Here is a 21,883-nt window from a genome sequence, read left to right on the forward strand (position 1 = left end):
ACAAAGGTGAATGTACAATTTCAAACAACTGGAAGCAGAAGCGTGTGGTGGTTCCGCGGAATATTTAGAGGTTGAAAATAACGATAATCTTTATATAGACTGCTGGAGAAATCCGATGCGCCATTAATCTCTCTTTTTTATCACCGATGTCCAGTCAGGGGGGTCCGCTGCGCTCAAAATGGTTGGGAACCGATGATCTAGAGAACCTCCGTGATCTAGAGGGTAATATCGGCCTCCTCTTCCACACTGGCTAGATATCTTGGGCAAGTTGGCAGTATCCCACGAATTTATCCCCACCTCAGGCGACCTGCCAATTGACCGACTGTGATGTGTACCCATTTATAATATACTGCTGTGGATGGACAGAGGTAGGTGGATAAAAAAAATATTAAAGACCATGCCAATTGTTTCATTTGCTGCGTCTGGGAGATGTAAACGCCGCCCAGTGACCGCTCTGAATTCAAAGTTCCAGTGTGCTGCTAACCATTGCGCCGCGGCAATAGACAGGTCACAGGTTGGACCCAAATATCTCAGCAAGTGCCTCGCAGACCCGTCCTATGAACAGTCAATCAGAGTATCTTTAATCTTCGTATCTTCTCGAATCTACGTCTTCATTGATGTCAATGCCTCTGATCTGTATGTCAGGGGAAAAAGTAAGTATATTACGTATCAATATTCAAAAAATTGCCTTGTTCTATATTGATATTTATTTTACAGGTGGAAAATGTATTGATTGGAGTCGAACGTAACATATTCAATAACGTAGAGAATGCGGACTATGACCTGTGGGTGTCTTTAAACGAACCGGGACATCAATTGAATGCCACAGAGAACTCTTGGTCAGTAATACGCGAGGTGGATGTGGTGGCTCGAATCAAAAACCCCGAGTATGTTCTGTGGAAGCCTTTTTTGAAGGACCTCAACTTCAGCTGTGAAGGTGTCAACAACTGCAGTGGTAGTGGCGCCTGCACCTGGAACAACCAATGCAGGTAATGGCGCCGCTGTCTCTTCATAATGAACATGCCCACACTGCTTCTGTGCAGCCACCATGAGGTCCGGTGGTAATATTTATGATGTCGTAGAAATCCACATACAGTATTTTAATGGATAGCGGTGGTGGCATGGAGGCTAAGAGATGGTATCTCCCTTGTATACAGGAGGTTGTGGTTTTGATCCCGACCCTGACGCCTGCTCTATATTTGGAGTTTGTGTATCTCTCTCCCCATGGTCGCGTGGATTTTTTCACCAGGTTCTCCGGTTTTTCCCTCCACATTTATAAACATGTGTTGAGATTATTTTCATTATTTGGCTGCTACTATACATTTCCACTTGATAATCCACTTTGCTGAGCTATCATTTGTGATAGGTCACTTCTGAAAAATAATCTAATAGGCTTAACGGCCTTTACCTGATAAAATAAACATAGTTTAGTGATTTGCTTACCTTTCTTGTAATTTGCACTTATATCGTGTTCCACATTGTTTGCTGTTGTAACATTCTGACCACCGTCCCCATGCCCTGACTGGACATCTGTGAAATAGAGCTTCATGGCTCATTGGATTCATCCTCCTGCAGTCTAAATAAATATTCAAATTCTGAAGATTACGCAAACTAAGAAAAAGCTTGAGGGCCCACACGCACCCCAGATTCACGGCAAAAATAAGGGAGAACCAAATGACATCTCGAGTATCAAATCCTCATAGCCATGACGAGCTCACATAATCATCGTCGCCGTGTCTCACCACTTTTGGCAATACGTCTTATCGAGACCATGGCAGTGGCTCGCATCGAGTTGAGTGGTTCGATCAGTCACTCCATGCACTGCCGTCCCCTCTATAACCTCCTTTTTGTTTTTGCCCATGAACGCTCTCGTGCCCACACTTCACGCACAGAAAACTCCCGGGATGGGGGGGGGAGTTGAGTAGCGGCGACACCCCTCTTTTTGTACGTGCGCCAAATTAGAAGGCCTCCAGCAACAATCTAACAAGGATTGCTATCACTCCAGATAAATGTATCACCAAGATGTTGTGAATTGACTGCTGGTGTGCGCGACGTCGAAATGCCATCACTCATCACAAAAAAAGCAACGGCCGCTAACATGGCCTTAAGTGCGTCACATATCTATTGTGCAGTTAATAATATTACGTGCAAACAAGCTCTCGTTACAACTGAGGATTAACTCGGATTTAAATTATCGGAGCTCTGCGTGAGTGCAACACGTGACACGGAGCCAGATATAGCACGTACCCGCTTACTGATTTGCAAAGGGGGGACATGGGAGCTTTTAGGAGGTAGACCGGTAGAGGGAGTGAAGCAGGTAGCCATGTGTAATTACATCCATTTTTAACCCCTTGTCCGGTGTCCGATGACGTCTGCGAGTCGCAGGGTGGTGGGTAGGTGTCCCATTCAACACAAGAGCGGTTCTCAGTGTTAGTTTTATGTAGAGAGGCATGGTAGTTGTATTTATAAGAACGTACTGTACTAATAACAAAGAAGCATAGTTACACGACCACTGCCACTTTACGATACCTGGCGCCAAAACTGTACCACATGCCCCTCCCGCACCATCTTGTGGGTGGGAGTCTTGCTACCGATTTTAGTTTCTATTTTCGGTTACGTTTTGATGACGTATGCACATTACATCGGAATGGAATTAGAAGGAAAAGCCGATCGACGTACACATTCGTCATCAGAAGAACAAATGTATGTACACGTTCTTCATCAGATTTTGTCTGATTAATGAAGGAACCACCCCACCCCACCCCCGTCCACCAACCACCCCTACCTCCCCTCCCCTCTCGGCAGGTGCTATCCTGGCCACGCTGGGGCTGCGTGCGAGAAGTTTGTCTGCGACAATGTGCAGCAGTGCAACCGACGGGGCCGCTGCGTCGGGCCCAACTGGTGCTTGTGTGATGAGGGCTGGACGGGAGCAGCGTGCACCGATGTCTCATGCGGCACCCTCAACAACTGCAGTGGCCGCGGGGTCTGCTATGCGCCTGAATCGTGAGTCGTGCGGCTCCATTGTGTGTGTGTATATATATACACGCGTTTATATATACATCAAGACACGCCTGTGCATATATATATATAACAACCGCCATTCGCCACTAGGTGGTGGTGATGTCACTATGGTGCTCTTGCCAGGCCAAGTGCACTTTAAGGCCACGTGAAGTGTCGAACGCCCGCTGGCAGGAAGTCACGGGACAGACCCAGGTGCTATGGGTTGACTGACTGAGATGAGTGGCCGATGCACCACCTGAGCCCCCTACTGTGCCAACTTACTGTGTTTAGCCGCCCGGTGCTCCGCTCATTGTTGTGAGCATCCCTCTTCTGCTCTCAATTGTTACTAGAGGGTTGACTGCCTCCAACTGCTCAGTAGCATCCTTCATGAGCCTCCTCCAGAGAGGCCGATCTTGACACCGCTGGTCCCAGTCATCGGCAGGTCCACTCAGCTCCACATCCACTCCTACCACATCATTCCATCTCTTCTCTAGCCTGTGCTGCGCCTGTTTAGCCCCCTCTATCCGGCTGAACAAAATCTGTTTAGGCATAGGATGGCTGGGCATGCAGGCTACATGACCCAGGCAATGTAACCTTACTTGCCAGAGGAGCTCACCGATGAGACTTTGTTCAGATCTTTTAAGGAGCTCCTTTTACAATCCAACCTGGATAAACCAAGGAGGGTTCATACGCAGGCTAGCCTAAATGTTTCCAACCAGTGAAGATGTTCCATTAGGGGGGTCCACGTTTTGCAAGCATAGAGAAGGCATGACCGTGGCCGAGAAGACCCGAAGCTTCATGTGGAGCAACAGACCAGGTAGCTTCCACACAGCGTTATGCAGCCAATTAAATATAATGCTGCTTAACTTATTCGGACTGAGTCCTCTGCTGTCAAACCGGAGCTGGTCATAAGCACACTGCCCAGGTATAGAAAACTCTCCACTTTCCCCAACCTGCTCCATCACCAATGGGGAGTTTAGGGGGTGGAGTATCTGATTGCACAAAAATACCCAGGCAGGTGCTTGATTTTAGTAGGGCTAATTGTGAGACCACACCTGAGTGGTACGTTCCAGTTTCAGCAGCAGCACTTCCAACTCCTCCTCTGAGTGAGCAATAATTAACAGATTATCAGCATACATAACATGGTTGACCAGTAGGGAACCCTCCTTCACCGCACCTGGGCATCGATCAGCCCCACATTGTATCCTTACTAGATGTAGATTCCTCTGTTGCAGCCATAGAAGGCTTCATGAACTACGTGGTTGAAAAAAATATGTTAAATAATGTGGGAACCAGAGGACATACTTTTCGCACTGCAAGGTGAACAGGGAATAGCTCCAACTCACGCCCACGTAGTTTAACCCTATTATGAGCAGAAAGTCAGGGATTCCAAAAGCACGAAAAACAACCCAGAGCCGAGGCCTATTGATGGTATCATAAAGCAGAGATGTAGGTCCTGTTGAAATTCCCTACACCTCTGCTGTAGCAGGTGGACGAAAAATACGGCATCTGTGCACGACTGCTCTTGCCTGATACCACATTGGGGCTCCGTAAACCTCTCATCAGCGTGCCTAGCAAGGCAATGTTGAATAATCCTTGCCAGGACCTTTCCTAGCACACTGAGGAGGAAGATGCTCCTGTCGTTGTTAAAGTCTATGCGGTCCCCCTTCTTAAAGAGGGGGACCACAAGGGCGTCCTTCCAATCCTGCAGAACCTGTCCAGTGATCCAGACTGTTATTATGATGTCATATAGGGCTGTCTGCACAACCATGCCACCCTCCCTCAGCATTTTGCTTGGGGGATAATCTCTACCCTTCGGTTTTTTTTCGGTAAAGTCACGTAGGTAAAAAACAATAATAATAAAATAAAATAATAATAACTGAAAATAAATTAAATCACGACGTTTCGGAGGCAACACAAGTCTCCGTCTTCAGGTGGGACCGTCACTGCCAAATGTACTGTATCAAGTGAAGGGAAATTCAAGAGACAAGATCTTAAATACTGGTTCAGGGGAGGGGGAGGAGCTTATCTAAATGTGACAGTCAGGGACTGGGAGGGTGGGGGGGGAGGTGGGCGGGGCTAGAAGGGGAAGATACCTGTTAAGCACCTCCGCAAGAATTACGGCAGCACTGTTAAACGCTGGGGATGTCAACAACTCGGTAAAATAGACTAGTACCTGTCAAATAAGATGGTACAAATATGTGTAGTTAAATCTTCTTTACATGGTTAATAACATCTTTCCAATGATTGCTCAATTTGTACCCATCATCACAGTTGAAGTTATGTCTATGTTTGTATATCTGGATGGCTTCATGCACAAACCTTTGATGGTAGCCAGAAGGTTTGCAGAGCACCTTGGTCTCGTAAAAGACAATATCATGAGAGCCAACAGCGTTGTAACAATGATCAGCAACAGCGGAAGAATCAGTTTTGCCGTGTTTCAGACCTGACTTGTGCTCGCGGACCCGATCAGAGACATGTCGTTTCGTTTCCCCAATGTAACAATCACCACAGATGCAACTCAATTTATAGACTCCAGGGTATTGCAAGTCAGGAATGACATCTTTCACAGATGGGATTAGATCACGGATTTTATGTACTGTACTGAATCGGACCTGGATCTTATGTTTGTTTAGAATTTTGGAGATATTTTCGGTCACGCCTGCTATGTATGGCAACGTGATGGTTTTGATCAGAGTTTCAGGTGGTTATTTCTGTATGGTAGGAGAAACAGCTTGGCGGATAGTACGGTCAGAGTATCCATTCATCTTGAGGGCCAGATGTACATGTTTCAATCCACTGGTCAGGTGGTGTTGGTCAGAGATGCAATGAGCTCTGTTGTATAGTGTTTTGATGAGATAATTATTTTGAGCCGAGTGGTGGTGGGAATCAGGATTCAAGTAGGAATTTGTGTGGGTGGCCATCTTGTAAACAGAATGTCCCAAGGAGCCATCGGGTCTCCTCTCAAACAGAACATCCAAGAATGGTAGTTTGCCATCTTTGTCCACTTCCATGGTGAATCTGATGGATGGGTGTCTGGAATTTATATGGTCCAGGAAATGGTTCAATGCTGGGAGGCCATGTGGCCAAATGAAGAAAGTGTCATCCACATATCTCTTCCAAAGGGAAGGACGCAGGGTAGACGTCTGGATGGCATCTGATTCAAACTTCTCCATGAAAACATTAGCTATCATTGATGACAAGGGGGAGCCCATAGGGGTACCCTCATTCTGTTTGTAGAAGATGCCATTCCAGGTAAAGTAAGTGTTGGTGAGGCAATGCCTAACCAACGCAGGTATATCCGAGTTCAGTCCATGTTGGACCAAGTCTTCAATTGTTGTTAAGGTGTCAGGCACTGGAACTTTGGTAAACAGCGAGACCACATCAAAACTGACGAGAATATCGTCAAGAGACAGTACCATGTTCTTGATCATAGAAACCAATTGGGTTGAGTTAAGTACTGCTGAAGTGGTCTTGCCAGTGAAGGGAAGTAGAGTATCTGATATAAAACGGCCTCGCTTGTAGGAAGGAGAGTTGATCGTGGACACTATGGGCCGTAGTGGGGTGCCTTCTTGATGTTGTTTGGATGATAATCTCTGCCCGGCTATTTCCTTGTCTTAGACTTCCGTACCTCACCAGATGGAACTTCAGTCAGTTAAATCTGCAAACCTGTTCCTGGGGGTGGGAAATCGGATCACCTATCTTTCCCCTGATGATGGTGATAGGTGTGGTGCTGCAAGTTACTTTTTGACTGAGTTAAAGAGTGATTTATGATCGCGGGATACTGAAGCAGACGACATCTCCTTCGCAACTAGCGACCACCGCCTTTCCTTGTAGTGCCACACGGCTCTCCGAACCTCCGAGTGAAGGCTGAGAGTGGGTCTGTCGCTTTTCTCAGCCAGCCGGAACACCTCCACTATCAGCCAGGGTCTCTGGGAAGGTTTGTACCGTGTACCCAAAGCAGCCATTGCAGCTGCATGAACCACAGTCCTAAACCTTGCCCATTTCCCCTAGGCATCAGGAGGAGGGAGAGACGATGCCAACCCCAGCTGCAAGCGAGAGTAGTGCGGTGAACGTTATTTGCTAAGTCTAAATCAGGACGGTGACCATTGATTTAGAGAGAGAGAGCTCTATTATCAAGCAAGTCCACACTTTGATTTTTTTTTGCAGGTGCTTGTGTTACAGATATTTTGCCGGACCGGACTGCTCCATTTGCCAGGATGGATTCTGGGGGCCCTCATGCCTGCAGTGCCCTCTCTGCGTTCACGGGCACTGTGATCTCAACACGGGTGAGTGAGACATTCGACGAGGTATTGGATTTCAAAGGGGTTATCTTTCATGTGGATTAATAGCAGCAGATTAAATATGGTATTTTAGATGTTGTCATCCACTAAATTGTCTGTTCAGAAGCAAGAGTGAATCATCGTCCATTCCTCCTTAAACCGAGCGCAGACAGCAGCAGCAGTTGAGTGGTTATGATGCAGTCGATGTTTTGGAATTCGTGGCCGCACACTCAATGCTCTCAAAACGCTCATAAAAGGAGTGGTCACTGATTGGCTGAGGTCTGCCAAGTCCCACTTAGGGAGCGCTTCGATTGGCCGAAATTGGCGGCCCCAACCTGGTATCATAAACTTATCGTTAATAGAAACAATGGGACCCCTACGGGTGCCCGATCATTATTCAAAATATTGTAAACCCAGGGACCACAGTATATAAAACAATTGACGTTCGTTGGACAGATTGAAATTACGCCAAGATGTGTCAATTATAAAAGGCTGCTTTCATTTGTGTTAGGACGATGCGTGTGCAGTGAGATGAAGTGGGCAGGCAATCTGTGCGACCGCTGTGCCGAGGGTCTGTATGGAAGCGATTGCCTGCCTGTGCCCACGGTGCTGGACGTGATTCCGAGCACTGGGCCTGACGTTGGCGGCACGTTGGTGCTCATCACGGTCTGTACCTGCTGCGGAGGTTTTTCACATGCACCCAGCGATTAGCACGGTTGGCTACATGTGGTGCATAACAAGTTCATAGCTGTCAACCGATATGGTTTACCCCGTATTCTTATACAGGAAAATTGAGTTACTGGGTCCATCCGGCATACAGCAGTTTCAATGCAGTACTTTGTAGGATTTTAAGTTGAGATTTATAAGGGCACGTGGTGACCAATAAGGTAGGCACTGATAAGGGGATGAGAGGTTTGCCAGTTATACATATATATGACACAGTACACTACACTACTATACACTACACCACTATACTGAATATAAAACTAATTTCTTTAGAACTACTTTTTGTGTTCTAGTTTGTTGGTCTTCCCCCACACTTCTGATGAGTATGGTTGGCTACGTGCGGTGCGAAACAAGTTCAACGTACGTATACACATACGTACGTCTAGGCAAATAACCCCCATGACCTGCACTGTGTGGAGGCTTTCGGCCAGTAGTGGATTGACCACGGCTGATGATGATGATGACAATGAATAATGCACCCCAAGCCATGTTGGCGCCATGGTGGCTAGGAGATGTTAACTACCTCGCCTGGTATATAGGAGGTTGTGGGTTCGATCCCGATACCGTCCCTGATGCCTGTTGTATATTTGGAATTATCTTCTCTCTCTCCCCGTGGTTGTGTGGATTTTTTTTCCGGGTCCTCCGGTTTTTCCTTCCATATTTAGAAACATGCGTTTAGAGTATTTGGCTGCTATGAATTTTTACACGATGATAGTGTAGTAACGCTCACGACTCGTTCACACCGGAGTTGGAGGCACACTTGTTTATTTAACACCAACGTTGTGACATACACATTTGAGGGGGTATCGGCCCCCTCACCCGTCTATCTGAGGACACACCTCTCTAGCTAACCCTAGCCTGCCTCTGAGTCCTCCACTAATGGGCTAGGGGAGGCTATCTTGGCCCGACACTGGTCAGTCGGGCCCGGTACCCAGAGTCCAGACCAGCACTGGCTCTGGCTCTGGTACCACGCCACTGGCTCGAGCCTGCGCGGTCCTGATAAGGACGGCGTACCAGGGGGAGTCCAGGGCTCTATCTCAGACGTCTTCCGCCTCCTCTTCTTTAGCTAAACATCACTCTCGAGCCCTTCGATACATTCCCCTTTTATACCCAACCCCTCCCTGAGGGGTGGGGCCCCGGGGGATCATAACGACCGAATCGACCCCCCAGGGTGTCTGGCGCGGACGTCGCAGAGGGCACCTGCTTGTGCACACATGTAGCCCCGCCTACTGTGTTTGTTTACCATAGGCTGCCATGCATAACGGGCTCTCTCTCTAACACCCCTACATCACTCCCCCCCGCATAGCATGCAGCCGTCCCGGCTGCCAACATACAAAAATTTGACAATAAAGGTGCCTTCACCCCCTGACCGCGCGTGTGCCTCACTATTTTTGAACAATAACAGGAACCAGAACAAGAACGCAACAACAAGATGAGAAACAACCCGACGCACCCCCCCCCCCCGAATAAATACGAATTCCGTAAAAAAACAGCCTATATACAATCAGCAGGGAACCCACCACGCACACACAACACACGGTGAACCCAACATATGTACATCCGAGGAGCGGGGAACACACCACCCACACAACACCCAATAAACACAACAGCTATGTACACATTTTCCGGCCTCACAACAGTTTGCGCATTTTAGCGCGCGTCCTTGCAGCGGGCCCCTCGCACGGGGTAACCCCGCGTGGCGGACCATCAGGTGGCGACTGTCCGTCTTGGGGTGAGCATTCATCCGACTCCGCGTGACCCTCGGTATCCGCAGGAGGGGTGATCGGGCGTGAGCCCGTCACTCCCGATGCTCCTGAAGGTGGCACAGCCGGCAAGGCATTAGGTGAGAGCGACGGAGACGGACCCAGCGAGTCGGCCGACCCCCCACACGTTTGGCCACGCGCGTGTGAAGTGGGATTGTGTACCGCTGCGAAGGGTTTCAACCTAGAGGGGTGCACGAACCATCTCCGCTTCCCCCACTTTATGCGCACGCACTGCGGACGTAACACCTCCACCACTTCCACAGGGCCCCGCCACGGCCGCACCAGTTTAGAGGAGGTTGCCAGTGGCACCTGGGGGCAGTGCAACCATGCCTTGTCCCCCGGCTTCCACTGCAGTATGTGCGCTCGACTCAATCTGAGGCGCTCATTCGCCTTCTGACGGAGGTCAGAGTTTTGCATTGCAGCATCCCGTGCCTCGGTCAATTTGTCCAGATTAAATTTAACATGGTCAGCCAGATTAGTTTTTCCCTGCGGCACGGGGATCCGCAACTGGGCACGAACAGGCGGGTCTGGTTCTCGGCCGTACATGAGGTAAAAGGGAGAAAACCCCGTAGCTGCATGGGGTGCCATCCGGTACGCCGCCAAGACCCCCTGAATTTGTAGGTCCCAATCCGTTTGCGAGTCCGAAACTTGTTGTGATAACATGGACGAGATGGTGCGATGCAAACGTTCGACCATCCCGTCAGTTTGTGGGTGATATGGGGAGGTCCGAATTTTCTTTGTGCCCAGGAGATCGCAGACTTGTCTGAGTAGTTTACCGGAAAAATCTCTGCCCTGGTCGGTCAGCAACCTCTCCGGAGCACCTTTGTCCAGGACATAACCCTGAACAAAGGCCTCCACGATGGCTGCTGCCGACTGGTTGGCCAGAGGCCAGGCCATAGGCCAGCGTGTAAAATACTCGACACCAGTCAACAAATATCTATTCCCCCTGGGGGTGGCGGGGAATGGTCCCAAAATGTCCAGAGCGACCAGCTCGTTTATCCTGGACACTTTGATCGATTGCAAAGGCGGGTTAGACTCCCGTGCCGGCGGTTTGCGTTGTGCACATTGAGGGCATGATCCCAACAAATCCCCAACATCCCTCGTCATGCCAGGCCAATAAAAATCAAGTTGCAACAAGGCGAGAGTCTTTTGGGTCCCCAGGTGTAGGAGGCGCTCATGAGCGGCCCATACCACCCTACCCCGCAACCCAGTAGGGACCACCAGCCGATGTCGGCGTGACTTCCCGTCCCAATGCATCAGCAGACCTTGGCACATTTCCCATGCGTCGGAACCACCTCTTTTTCCCCCCGCCGCACCGCCAACGCGACGTCGCCACCCGAGGAGGGAGACATCCTCCATCTGGAGGCGCCCCCATTCAATGACGGGCAACCCCAACAGGGAATCTTTGCCCTGTTGTTCGATCGAATTAGGAACCACTGCATCGTCGTCGTTGGCGGCCGCCAAGACAGGTAGCGATGTGTCCCCTGGAGGCCTGCAACGTCCAGACCCCAGGAGGCATGCACACTCGGAGGCGGTTGGCAAGCGTGACAGAGCGTCCGCGTTGGTGTGGCGAACGCCCTTACGGTATGTGGTTTGGAAATCGTAATCCTGGAGGACCTCCAACCATCGGGACAATTGTCCCGATGGCTGTTGAACCCTCAGGGCGTACTGCAGTGCCGCATGATCTGTGCGGACGGTGAAACGCCGACCGTACAGATATGGGCGATACTGTTGGATGAAATGGACAATTGCCAACAGTTCCCTACGGGTGACACAATATCGTTGCTCCGCTGGAGACAACACCCGACTGCCGTACGCAACCACATGTTCCACGCCGTCAACCACCTGGGAGAGCACGCCCCCAATACCCGTGTTGCTCGCATCGGTGTCGAGCAAGAACGGTTTTGAAAAATCAGGGTAAATCAGGGGAGGAGCGTTTACCAAAGCATCCCGAAGGGAGCAAAAAGCAGCCTCCTCCTCCTGACCCCAGCAAAACCGAACCCCTTTAGATGTTAAAGCATGTAGGGGTTTGGCGATAGTCGCAAAATTAGCGACGAAGCGTCTATAATACGACGCAAACCCAATAAAACTCCTAACCTCTCCCACTGAGGTGGGAGTCGGCCAGGAGCTTACACACTGCGTTTTGGCGGGATCGGTAGAAATACCTGAGCGCCCCACGATGTGCCCCAAATAACGCACCGACTCGCGTAACAAATGGCATTTTTGGGGCTTAAATTTCAAATTAGCAGCCCGCATCTTTAGGAAAACCGCCCGCAACCTCTGGAGATGTTCCTCAAAAGTTTTGCCAAAGACAATGACGTCATCCAAATAAATCAGGCACGACTCCCATTGCAATCCAGCCAAAACCAATTCCATCAACCGCTGGAAAGTTGCCGGCGCTGAGTGTAAGCCCATCGGCAACCGGTTGAATTGAAACAGGCCGTGCGGAGTACGGAAAGCAGTTTTAGGCTTTGAATCATCGTCCAGAGGAAGCTGCCAGAATCCCGAAAGTAAGTCCAATGTGGAGAAGAATCGCGCTCCCGCCAAGGCGTCAAGCGATTCGTCCATCCGTGGGAGCGGGTATGCGTCGGCAACCGTAATTTTATTAAGGCGCCGAAAGTCAACGCAAAACCGCAACGAACCGTCCTGCTTCTTAACCAGGACGATCGGCGCTCCCCAAGGGCTGTTGGAGGGAGAAATTATGTCGGCGGCTAGCATGTCATCAACAGCCGATTTGACATGGTCCTTTTCGGCGGGACTCAACCGAAAAGGATTTAGGCGTATTGGCGCGCTGTCACCCGTATCAATATGGTGACGCAGCAGATGAGTGCAGCCCAAATCGTATTTATCCCGACTGAAAACGTCGGAAAATTCCCTCAGTAGTGTCTTAAGACGTTGGCGCTCTAAATTTGACAGGTCCGTCGATCCCGCGCAAAGCGCCTCGAGCCACCCTTCATCGCTGTCTGAATGTGGTCGCGGTGCAGGGGCAGCGCCGACATGACTCGCGACGGGTTCCTCACAGGGCACCGGCGTTGCGTGAGCAAGCACGGTCCCCTGTGGGACCACCACCGTCTGCGAGCCCACATTGAGGACCGCGATGAAGGGTTCTCCATCCCCTCTCACTATGGTCTGGGCCGGGAGTAAATTAGGTCCACTGACCCCGGCCCTAGACGGTCCCAGCAAAACCCCTTGAGCCCCAATGCCCTTAGCGAAGGGCCGCCGAAGTCTCAAAGGAATTAACATTTGCGCCCCCGGAGGAACGCGCACCGTTCTATCTACGAACGCCGGCACCGTCGCGAACGCCGTCCGGCTCGTAGCGGGGGATGGCAAAAACGCCATGCGTCGGCCCGATGGGAGCTCAATGCATCCCTGGTCGATTAATATCCTAATCGGCATTTTGGCCAGGAAATCCGTCCCCAGCAGGCACGGAACCGCCAGCGAGGAGGAAACAAAAATCGGCCCAGATAATTTAATATCCCCGACACAAATTTGGGCTCGAATTTGTCCGATGATGCCAAGTGAACCCCCGTTAGCAGCAAAGAATGGCACGTTAACAGGCATCAAAGGACGGCTTTGGGCAGGGAGAATGTTATAAATCAACTCCGAAATAATGGTCGCCGATGCTCCTGTATCGACCAGGATGCGCACCTCGACCCCATCGATGTGACCCACAACGGCCGACGACCCTGACGACGCGGCTACAACCCGATGGGCCAACACGGACCACTGGCTGGGTTCAATCTGAGTACCCAGAGCGGTGCGTGTTGGTGCCATGGTACGCGATATTGGCCCCCCCTTCGCTGCGGTGTTTAAGTGTGCGACGGGCGTGTGCGTGGGCCAAACGTGAGGGGTGCCGCGACTCGCCGGATTATGATGGTGGAGCTTGTGACGAGGGCCGGCGTCCCGTTGAGGTGTCGTCCTGCGCTGCCCAGGAGAGCGGCACCCCGAGGCGACGTGGCCCCGGATGCCGCAGTTGTAACAGCGTGGAAGCGCTGGTGACGACGATGGATGTTGTAGACGGCTTGAACCGGCCCGGTCCTCCCGTACTCCCGCTCCATGCTGCCGTTGATGGTCGATGGCGCAAACCTCTTCCGCCGGGAGGGTGGCTGCAGCGACGGCACGCCCGCTCGCCGCCTTGCTGGCCTTCCGTCGTTGAGAGGACAGGTTTGCGTGGAGAAGACGGGCCGCTTGGAGGGAGCACATCTCTGCATCGTCCTGTGCGACAATGACGATGTCTAAGTCGTCCGCCAGCAAAAGTATCTTCTCTGTCACCATGGCGTCGACACCCTCGTCATCCATTCGTGGAAAGGCCTCCTTCGCCAGTGCCAGGAGGCTTGTGCGGTACGCCAGGGGCGACTCCTTCGTCCCCCGCTGGCGATCGTAAAAGAGTTGGCGACAGTCCGATGGTGGACCATATACCGCCGACAGCACCTGCATCGCCTTCCGCAGCGTGGAGCGCCTCTCCTTCGAAGCCGATGTTAGAGTGGCGAGGGCGTCGCTGTCGAGAAGTGCTGGCAGCGCGCGGAGAGCCTCGGCGTCTGTCCACTGTGCCATCTCCTGGTGAGCGAGGAAGCGCCGCTGGAAGCCGCCCCAGTCGCCATCCTCGCCCACAAATTCCTTGAGTGGAGGTAGCCGCTGATGTAAGGCAGCGGCTGCAGAGGAAGAACGCACTCCCTCGTCCGCCTCACTCAACTCAGCGTCGGCACGAACCAGCGATGGCATCGCCGGTCGCACCCGTGGTGACGTTCCGCCCGTTGGTGGTGACGCGGCAGGTACTGTACTCCCGCCGTTGGACGCGATGCTTAGAGCGGCCACGCCCTCAACAGCAGCTGCAGCGATGGCGGGAGTTTCAAAATGTTGCTCCGTGGAAATGGCGGGAAGGCGCTGTGATCGTCGGCTGCCGTTGCCCCGTGGCGGTCCCGCAGCCCCCAGCTGCGTGATGGTGTCGAGCATGGCGGCTGCGGCGTACAGCAGCTCGGTCAGCTTCGCGTGCGCCTCCCTCAGCCCCTCCATCGACGGCTCCCCTTCCTCCAGCTGCTGTGGCGTGGATGCGCCCAGCCCCGGCTGGTCGATGGCATCTTCAGCCGTCTCGGGCCCTCCGACTGCAGTGGTGTCTTCTGCCTCTGGTACCCCGACTCGAGTCGTCCGACGTGTATCCATGTTCGTACTTTGTTTCACTTCTGACGCCAGATGTAGTAACGCTCACGACTCGTTCACACCGGAGTTGGAGGCACACTTGTTTATTTAACACCAACGTTGTGACATACACATTTGAGGGGGTATCGGCCCCCTCACCCGTCTATCTGAGGACACACCTCTCTAGCTAACCCTAGCCTGCCTCTGAGTCCTCCACTAATGGGCTAGGGGAGGCTATCTTGGCCCGACACTGGTCAGTCGGGCCCGGTACCCAGAGTCCAGACCAGCACTGGCTCTGGCTCTGGTACCACGCCACTGGCTCGAGCCTGCGCGGTCCTGATAAGGACGGCGTACCAGGGGGAGTCCAGGGCTCTATCTCAGACGTCTTCCGCCTCCTCTTCTTTAGCTAAACATCACTCTCGAGCCCTTCGATACATTCCCCTTTTATACCCAACCCCTCCCTGAGGGGTGGGGCCCCGGGGGATCATAACGACCGAATCGACCCCCCAGGGTGTCTGGCGCGGACGTCGCAGAGGGCACCTGCTTGTGCACACATGTAGCCCCGCCTACTGTGTTTGTTTACCATAGGCTGCCATGCATAACGGGCTCTCTCTCTAACACCCCTACAATAGTGTAGTGCCTGAAAGTACGCATTACGCGCTGAGATCGGTGTGCGCGGACGCGGCGTACAGTGGAAGCAAATAAGGACACGGGGCACTGATTGGCTGGTTGTTGTCGAGATGTGGGGCCGCGCTGTCTGAGGATGGTAGCAGGTGGCAGGGAGTAATTAAGGACGCAGGGCGCTGATTGGCCGAGAGGGTATTGTTGTCGCAGAGTGGTGCCGCATTGTCGGGAAAAACATGCCAGGTGCCAGCGGGGGCTTGGGGCGAGTGGCGTCGCGGGGGATGCCCCAGATTAATTGGGGATTAATTGGCTCGGGGATAAAGAGAGGGGTTTTTGGAGGAGACGGGAGTTCGCGCCTGAGAGGAGACAGAGGATGGAGGAGTCGAAGCAGCAGAGCTAATAGCAGTGTAGGGTAGCAGTGGAGAAGTGTAGGGTAGCAGTGGAGAAGTGTAGGGTAGCAGTGGAGAAGTGTAGGATAGCAGTGGAGAAGTGTAGGGTAGCAGTGGAGCAGTTTAGAGTAGAGTGAGACGAAGCCAGTAGAAAGCGGCTGGAGTGTGGGAAGAGAAGTGGGTATAGTTACGACAGAGTGGGACGGCGGAGCTGATAAAGAGCAGCTGAACTGTGGCGGAGAGAGTGGAGAGGAGAGTCGACGGAGGAGTGATGGGGAGCGAGTGAGGCCGGCGGAACGCGGTGAGCGAGCGGCGAGCGCGGAGGAGAAACGTGGATCGGTGTTAGCTGGAGGAACATTGAGCTTTGTTAGATGGAGGAGTGTTGATCGGTATACGCGGAATAAAGTGAAAGGGGAAAGACAAGAAGCTGTCGAGTCGAGCACTACAATAGCAACTTCGTTGAGCTGAATATCATTTATGATATCCAGGTCGCTTCTGAAACAGAACTACATAGCTCGGTGAGCCTTACCTAGTAAAATTAAATAAATATTTTATTGTTTATGTTGAGTAAGACTAAGGATCCAATAGGGTTCAGAGTTCATCAATGAGACTCACGGAGCCAGACTAAGGATCCCATAGGGTTCAGTGTTAATTACTGAGGCTCACAAAGCCAAACTAGGGCTCCCATGGGGTTCGGTGTTAATCACTGTGGCTCACAGAGCCAGACGAGGGATCCCATAGGGTTCATTGTTTTATAGCTTCCGTATTTTTTCGCTGCAGGGCCGCAACTTGAATGCGTCCGCAGATGGGGGCTACCGCTGCGCTTTCGGGGACCAGGTGGTGGAGGGAACGTGGCTCTCTAGCGAGCAGGTGCGCTGTGTGACACCCATGCACGCAGCCGGGGCGGCGTCCGTCAATGTGGCGCCAGGCCGCGGTGGCCAGAGCTCCTTCACCGCCTCCACGGTGAGTAGCTGTCTGTGTGTGTGTTCAACTTATGTGGGGAGTGGAGGTGTAGCGGTTAGCGCGCTGTGGTATGAACCCACCGACTCGAGTTCCATTCCTGTTCACGGCCACCAACACCAGTGATGATTATCTGAACCTGTTCTGAGCCTCCCCTAGCTCGACTTAGCCTCCAATGAGTACCTGGTGCAGTAGTTTGAAAAAGGCGGTCAGATGTGGTGTTGGCCACCATCCTCTTTGTGTGCCACATTGCCAGCTTTCATAATGCTTGCTAATAGCACTTGCCCCAAAAGTCTGTTCAGGCTATACAGGGGATATTTGTCTTTGTGTGCAACTGTGAGTACGCGGTGGCTAGGAGATGTTAACTACCTCACTTGGCATGCAGGAGGTTGTATGTTTGATCCCGACCGACCCTGACACTGGCTGTATATTTGGACTTTGCGTGTTAGTGTCTCCCCGTGGTCATATGGATTTTTCTCGGAGCTGGCTGGTTGGGAGCTCCAAGAAGAATGTCTTTTTACTGTCTCGGCCTCGCTGTGCGCTGCGTTGCACCACTATCCGAGTAGTTAACCTCGCACTCAATACACCTTCAGAGCCAGGGTGAACATCTGACTCCAAACGTATTTAATGAATAGAACGAGTTAAAACTGATGGAAAAACAGCACAAAATACAGCATCTGTTAATACTTGGAATATCAATACAATGAACACTGCAGCATCATAACATTGTCTTCGATAACATGAAACGCAACAATAGGTCCTGGATGGACCAGGCACATACATTAGCACTGAATAACTATACAAGAGAATAAGCTACTGTGTTAAATAAGGTCACTTCTTGCAATCACCATACTGCAGCCTAAATGTACAGCACTGCACATAACACTGAACTGTGGATGAGATACCTCTTCATCCTTACTCTCAAGATTGCATTAAAGTTACTTGGGTACAAGTCTGACTCGACTTATTCAATTATAAGTAATATTCACAATAAAGCAAGTGGCAGGCTTCATTGTTAAATAGGCCTCATATTTATCATAACAATGTAACTGCATTATAAAGACATTCACACCATTATAACGGCAATCCTAACATTATAACAGCATTCCCGGTATTATAAAAACATAAACGAACTTACAGACAATGCTTCTCAAAGTCCCACAAGGAACAGATGCACCTGTCTTCACTGAGACGCTATTTGTGCCTCTACTTTGTACTCTACTAGCATAAGTACCCGGCGTTGCCCAGGTGAAAAATATATTTCTTAATAACCTTACATATATACACAGATGGGCTGCTACCCCTGCCCCCCCCCCCCCCCAGGCACGATCTCCTCGGCCGCTGTGCAGTAATATGTACGGCCTATAGTGTGATGGGGTGTCGAGGCCTAGTACCGTGCAGAGCCTCCGGCCTCGCTTAGATTGCCCACCCGGCTGAGGCTGGGTACCGGGGCCGTTACCCCCCCCCCCCCTCCCGCGCTACAATAATACTGTCTAATCGCTATAATTTTATAATCTACCGACCCTATAATAGTAATTGCACACATTGTGGTGGGGGGGGAGTGAAGAGGACGTGAAACTTTGATGAATTTACCTCAGAGTCGCGTGTTAATGCGTGCGCATATTTTTAACGGGAATTAAAAATGGCGTCCACCCCGCAGCGAATGCGTCGCTACCCGTTGCCAGGGGCAACCGCCGTCCAATGAAACTGCGTATGGTCCGGCGACGCACAGACAGACAGATTTGCGATTTTATATATATAGATGTAATGGCTGACACACTGCCTCATGGATTAGAGAATGTTAAATCGTAACTTCCTGGTCACGTGACCATACTCAACTCCATATCAGGAAATTCCTGTATACCCAAACCCCCATACCTGCCATGAGGCAGAACAATAGTTAACAAAAATAATACGCTTCACCTGGGCCATTCTCTCACATGGAGGATTTTCACCACAGCCGATGGGTTAACCACATCCCGTGAGCTGAAGCCAATGGCATACTCAGGTTAAAATTTGCAAACGCGCATCATTTATATAATTTTGCTGCTCTGGATTTCCACGTGATATTAACATCAGCCACTTTATTGAGCTACCATTTGTGATAACTAGATCGCTTCTGAAAAAGAAGCTACATAGCTCAGTGGGACCTTACCTGGTAAGATAAAAAAAAGTTTAGTTTTTTTTGTAGAAATGTTTTAAGTGATTTGTTTACCTTTCCTCTACTTTTCACTCTTATTGTGTTTTTGTATCGTAACGGTCTGGTCCTGTGCCCCCCCCACTCCCCCGATTGTGAAACAGAGCTTCATAGCTCAACAGATTTCTCCTGCTCCAGTGTTAATTCAGATTATGATTCCGATTCTGAAAATTGGTGGGGGGCGATGGACAAATGACAAATCTTAGTCCAACATACCGGTATGCTGAACTAGTACTAATTGGCACGTTTTGTTTGTGACAACCCCTTACTGATTGCCTGTGTCAAGTGTTGATGGCGGGTTTAACGACACATTTTATGTACACGATCTAACCCAAAAATAAAACTCTTACGGACAGAAATCTTCTCTCTCTCATGTTTCCTTTCTCATTGCGCAGGTGCTGTTCACCTTTTATCAGCAGTGCCCTGCGAGCGCGTGCGGTAGAGACCTTGATGTTCCACATGGCATATGCTCATTCGGGCGGTGCATCTGCAGCCTGCCGTGGTACGGCGACGACTGTGAGTTCGAGTATCTGCCGCCGGCGCTGAAGGTCGTTGCCGACGCCGTCGCGGTGGAAGGGCAGAGCTACGGCGAATCTCTTCAACTCCTGAAGGTTTCCATCTTTGTGACGGGGGACCAGAGAATGGGGGGGGGGGGGGGGTGGGCAGGACGGCCGCAGGACCTTTGGGTTTGTGGAGCACGTTGGGGCGCGTTTCATGTTGTGAGAAGTTCGCCAAGCCGCCCTGGTTGATAACCACTGGTGTGTTTGTGGTTAAAAAATTAACGTCTGCTTCATGCACGGCAGCAAGAGCGGTGGAGGGGGGGACGTAAAATAACCCGAGGTGTCATTCGAGTCCAAATTTTTCCCAAATGTGAAAAAAGCACCGCAAATCGCTCGGTGAGAAAACACGCAGTGATCGTTGTCGCAACCTGCTCCAAGAACTTGGCAGGACCCCTCGTGAAAAGAAACATTCATGAGACTCAGAGACTTATTCATGGGTAAACGAATGTAATGGTAATAATAATTTACACCAATAATCTTTAGAAGTATAATGGATTCAACTGAGTTGCAGACGTACTCTTTGGAGGCAACACATTTATTAACACCAACACGAAGGGGTAACTGCCCCTTTACCAGATAACAACCTATGGTGGTGGACCACCAGGCTAACTACACTAATCACACTGGGAGTAGCTACAATGGACAGGACCCCGGCTGGGGTCCAGGTCCATGTGTTGGTGACTATTCTCGGACATAGAACGTAGATCTTCAAGATAACAACAACAACCTACGCTGAACCCCAGTCCCTTTGGGGACCTGGTTTATATCCTCACTGGTCGTGGCTGGCCCCGTCCTTGGCCACGACCACCTTTTCGAATCCTTTAGCAGGATCTCGACCAACACGTAACCACCCCTAGCCCCCCACTTGGGGCCCCTGTGTAGATCTTTCCCATCACGTGTCTTCCAGGGTCAACCAGAGTGCCATGGCCTACATTAACCCCATTCATGGCCGGCACCCTCACACCCCCACCTATAGGGGACAGCACTGCACGCTGAGCATGGTGCCACTCGGCGCTCTCAATCAGCGCTCACCGAGCCCCTCTAGGGCTGGTACTATACACAAATGTGTAGAGGTGTTACATAATGGGGAGAAACGGGCAGTTACACTGGGGTGTCTACATCCACGTCCGCAAACGGTTACCACACCCTGGGGGGCTGTGTGGGGGAGAGGCTGGGATCCCACACGGCCCCGTCCCTCGAGGGCATGTTGGTATATAAGGCGGAGAGCGAGAGAGCTCGTGGCAGTCGTTGGGTACAGATCAAGATGAAGAGCCAGTGAAGACTGAAGGCCAGCTAGCTAGACCTGAAACTACCCTGACTCGCTGTTCTTGTAAGAGCCGAGCAGGGCAAGCCAGGGGGACCTCAGAGCAGCGAGGTCTGATGTCCTTGTAAGGGCCAGACTCGTGTGGCTGAGGGTCGGAACCTGCGCCGAAGCTGGGCCAGGTTAGCTAGCCTACATTTGGGGAAGGTCTGGGGTAGAAGGAAGTAGGGAGTTAACAGGGAGCGTTAGCTGGGGAACACTTCCTCTAATAGACCGGGTGAAGAGGCCGATACCTCTTCAAGTGTTAGAGTCGTTACTCTGCTGTACTAAATTTAATTGTAATAAATACGTGTTGCATCCATCAACTTATCCTGCGTCACATACGCCCGTTACACATGTATGGGGTGTCCATGATGGCAATACATCGCATGCCGTGCCTCGCTAGAGCCAGCATTACCCAGTGACATCCACGATGTCGCTACGTACGTGATGTCCGCGATGTAAGTACATTGCACGCCATGCCTCTCTAGGGCCGGCACCACACAGTGACATCCGCGATGTCACTACACAAGCAATAAAGCCCACCAACACCCACCCTTCATCCTCGGTGGAAAAGAGATCATAATAAAGTAGTTTCACGTCCTTTTACATTTACTTTAAAAATTGTCTTCATTCACATATTCGACACGTGGTAGATTCCGGCAGCAAACGTGTGGTCTATTTGTGGGGCGCACGCATCCTTTATTTATAATTCCTTGCTGAACCACAGCACCTCGCTGACCTCATGCGAACTCCAGTCATCCTCGCAGCAGCAACATCTATTTGGTGTTTGAACATCTTAACGCCTGTTTTTATTGCCAGAAAGGGTAAAACCTATTCTTATCTTTCATAGTATTTAAATGTGATATTTAGGAATGGATTCCCCATGTTCCTTTAAAATCTGCCCCTTTCCTCACAAGCGGCGTATCCCAGATGCTCCAGAGA

General features: G+C 51.1%; 1 protein-coding gene across 1 annotated transcript in view; it reads left to right on the top strand.

Moving 5' to 3' along the window:
• Positions 1–21,883, top strand: part of LOC144733868 (uncharacterized) — a 210,360-nt gene that overhangs the window by 118,798 nt on the left and 69,679 nt on the right. Inside the window, exons 27-32 of the mRNA XM_078615876.1 lie at positions 718–989; positions 2,806–3,003; positions 7,171–7,289; positions 7,795–7,949; positions 16,702–16,884; positions 19,474–19,689. Of these exons, the coding sequence (XP_078472002.1) occupies positions 718–989; positions 2,806–3,003; positions 7,171–7,289; positions 7,795–7,949; positions 16,702–16,884; positions 19,474–19,689 (1,143 nt within the window). The remainder of the gene's footprint in view (positions 1–717; positions 990–2,805; positions 3,004–7,170; positions 7,290–7,794; positions 7,950–16,701; positions 16,885–19,473; positions 19,690–21,883) is intronic.

This window comes from Lampetra planeri, chromosome 48 (assembly GCF_965212315.1).
Source record: "Lampetra planeri chromosome 48, kcLamPlan1.2.h2, whole genome shotgun sequence".
Taxonomy (NCBI): Eukaryota; Metazoa; Chordata; class Hyperoartia; order Petromyzontiformes; family Petromyzontidae; genus Lampetra; species Lampetra planeri.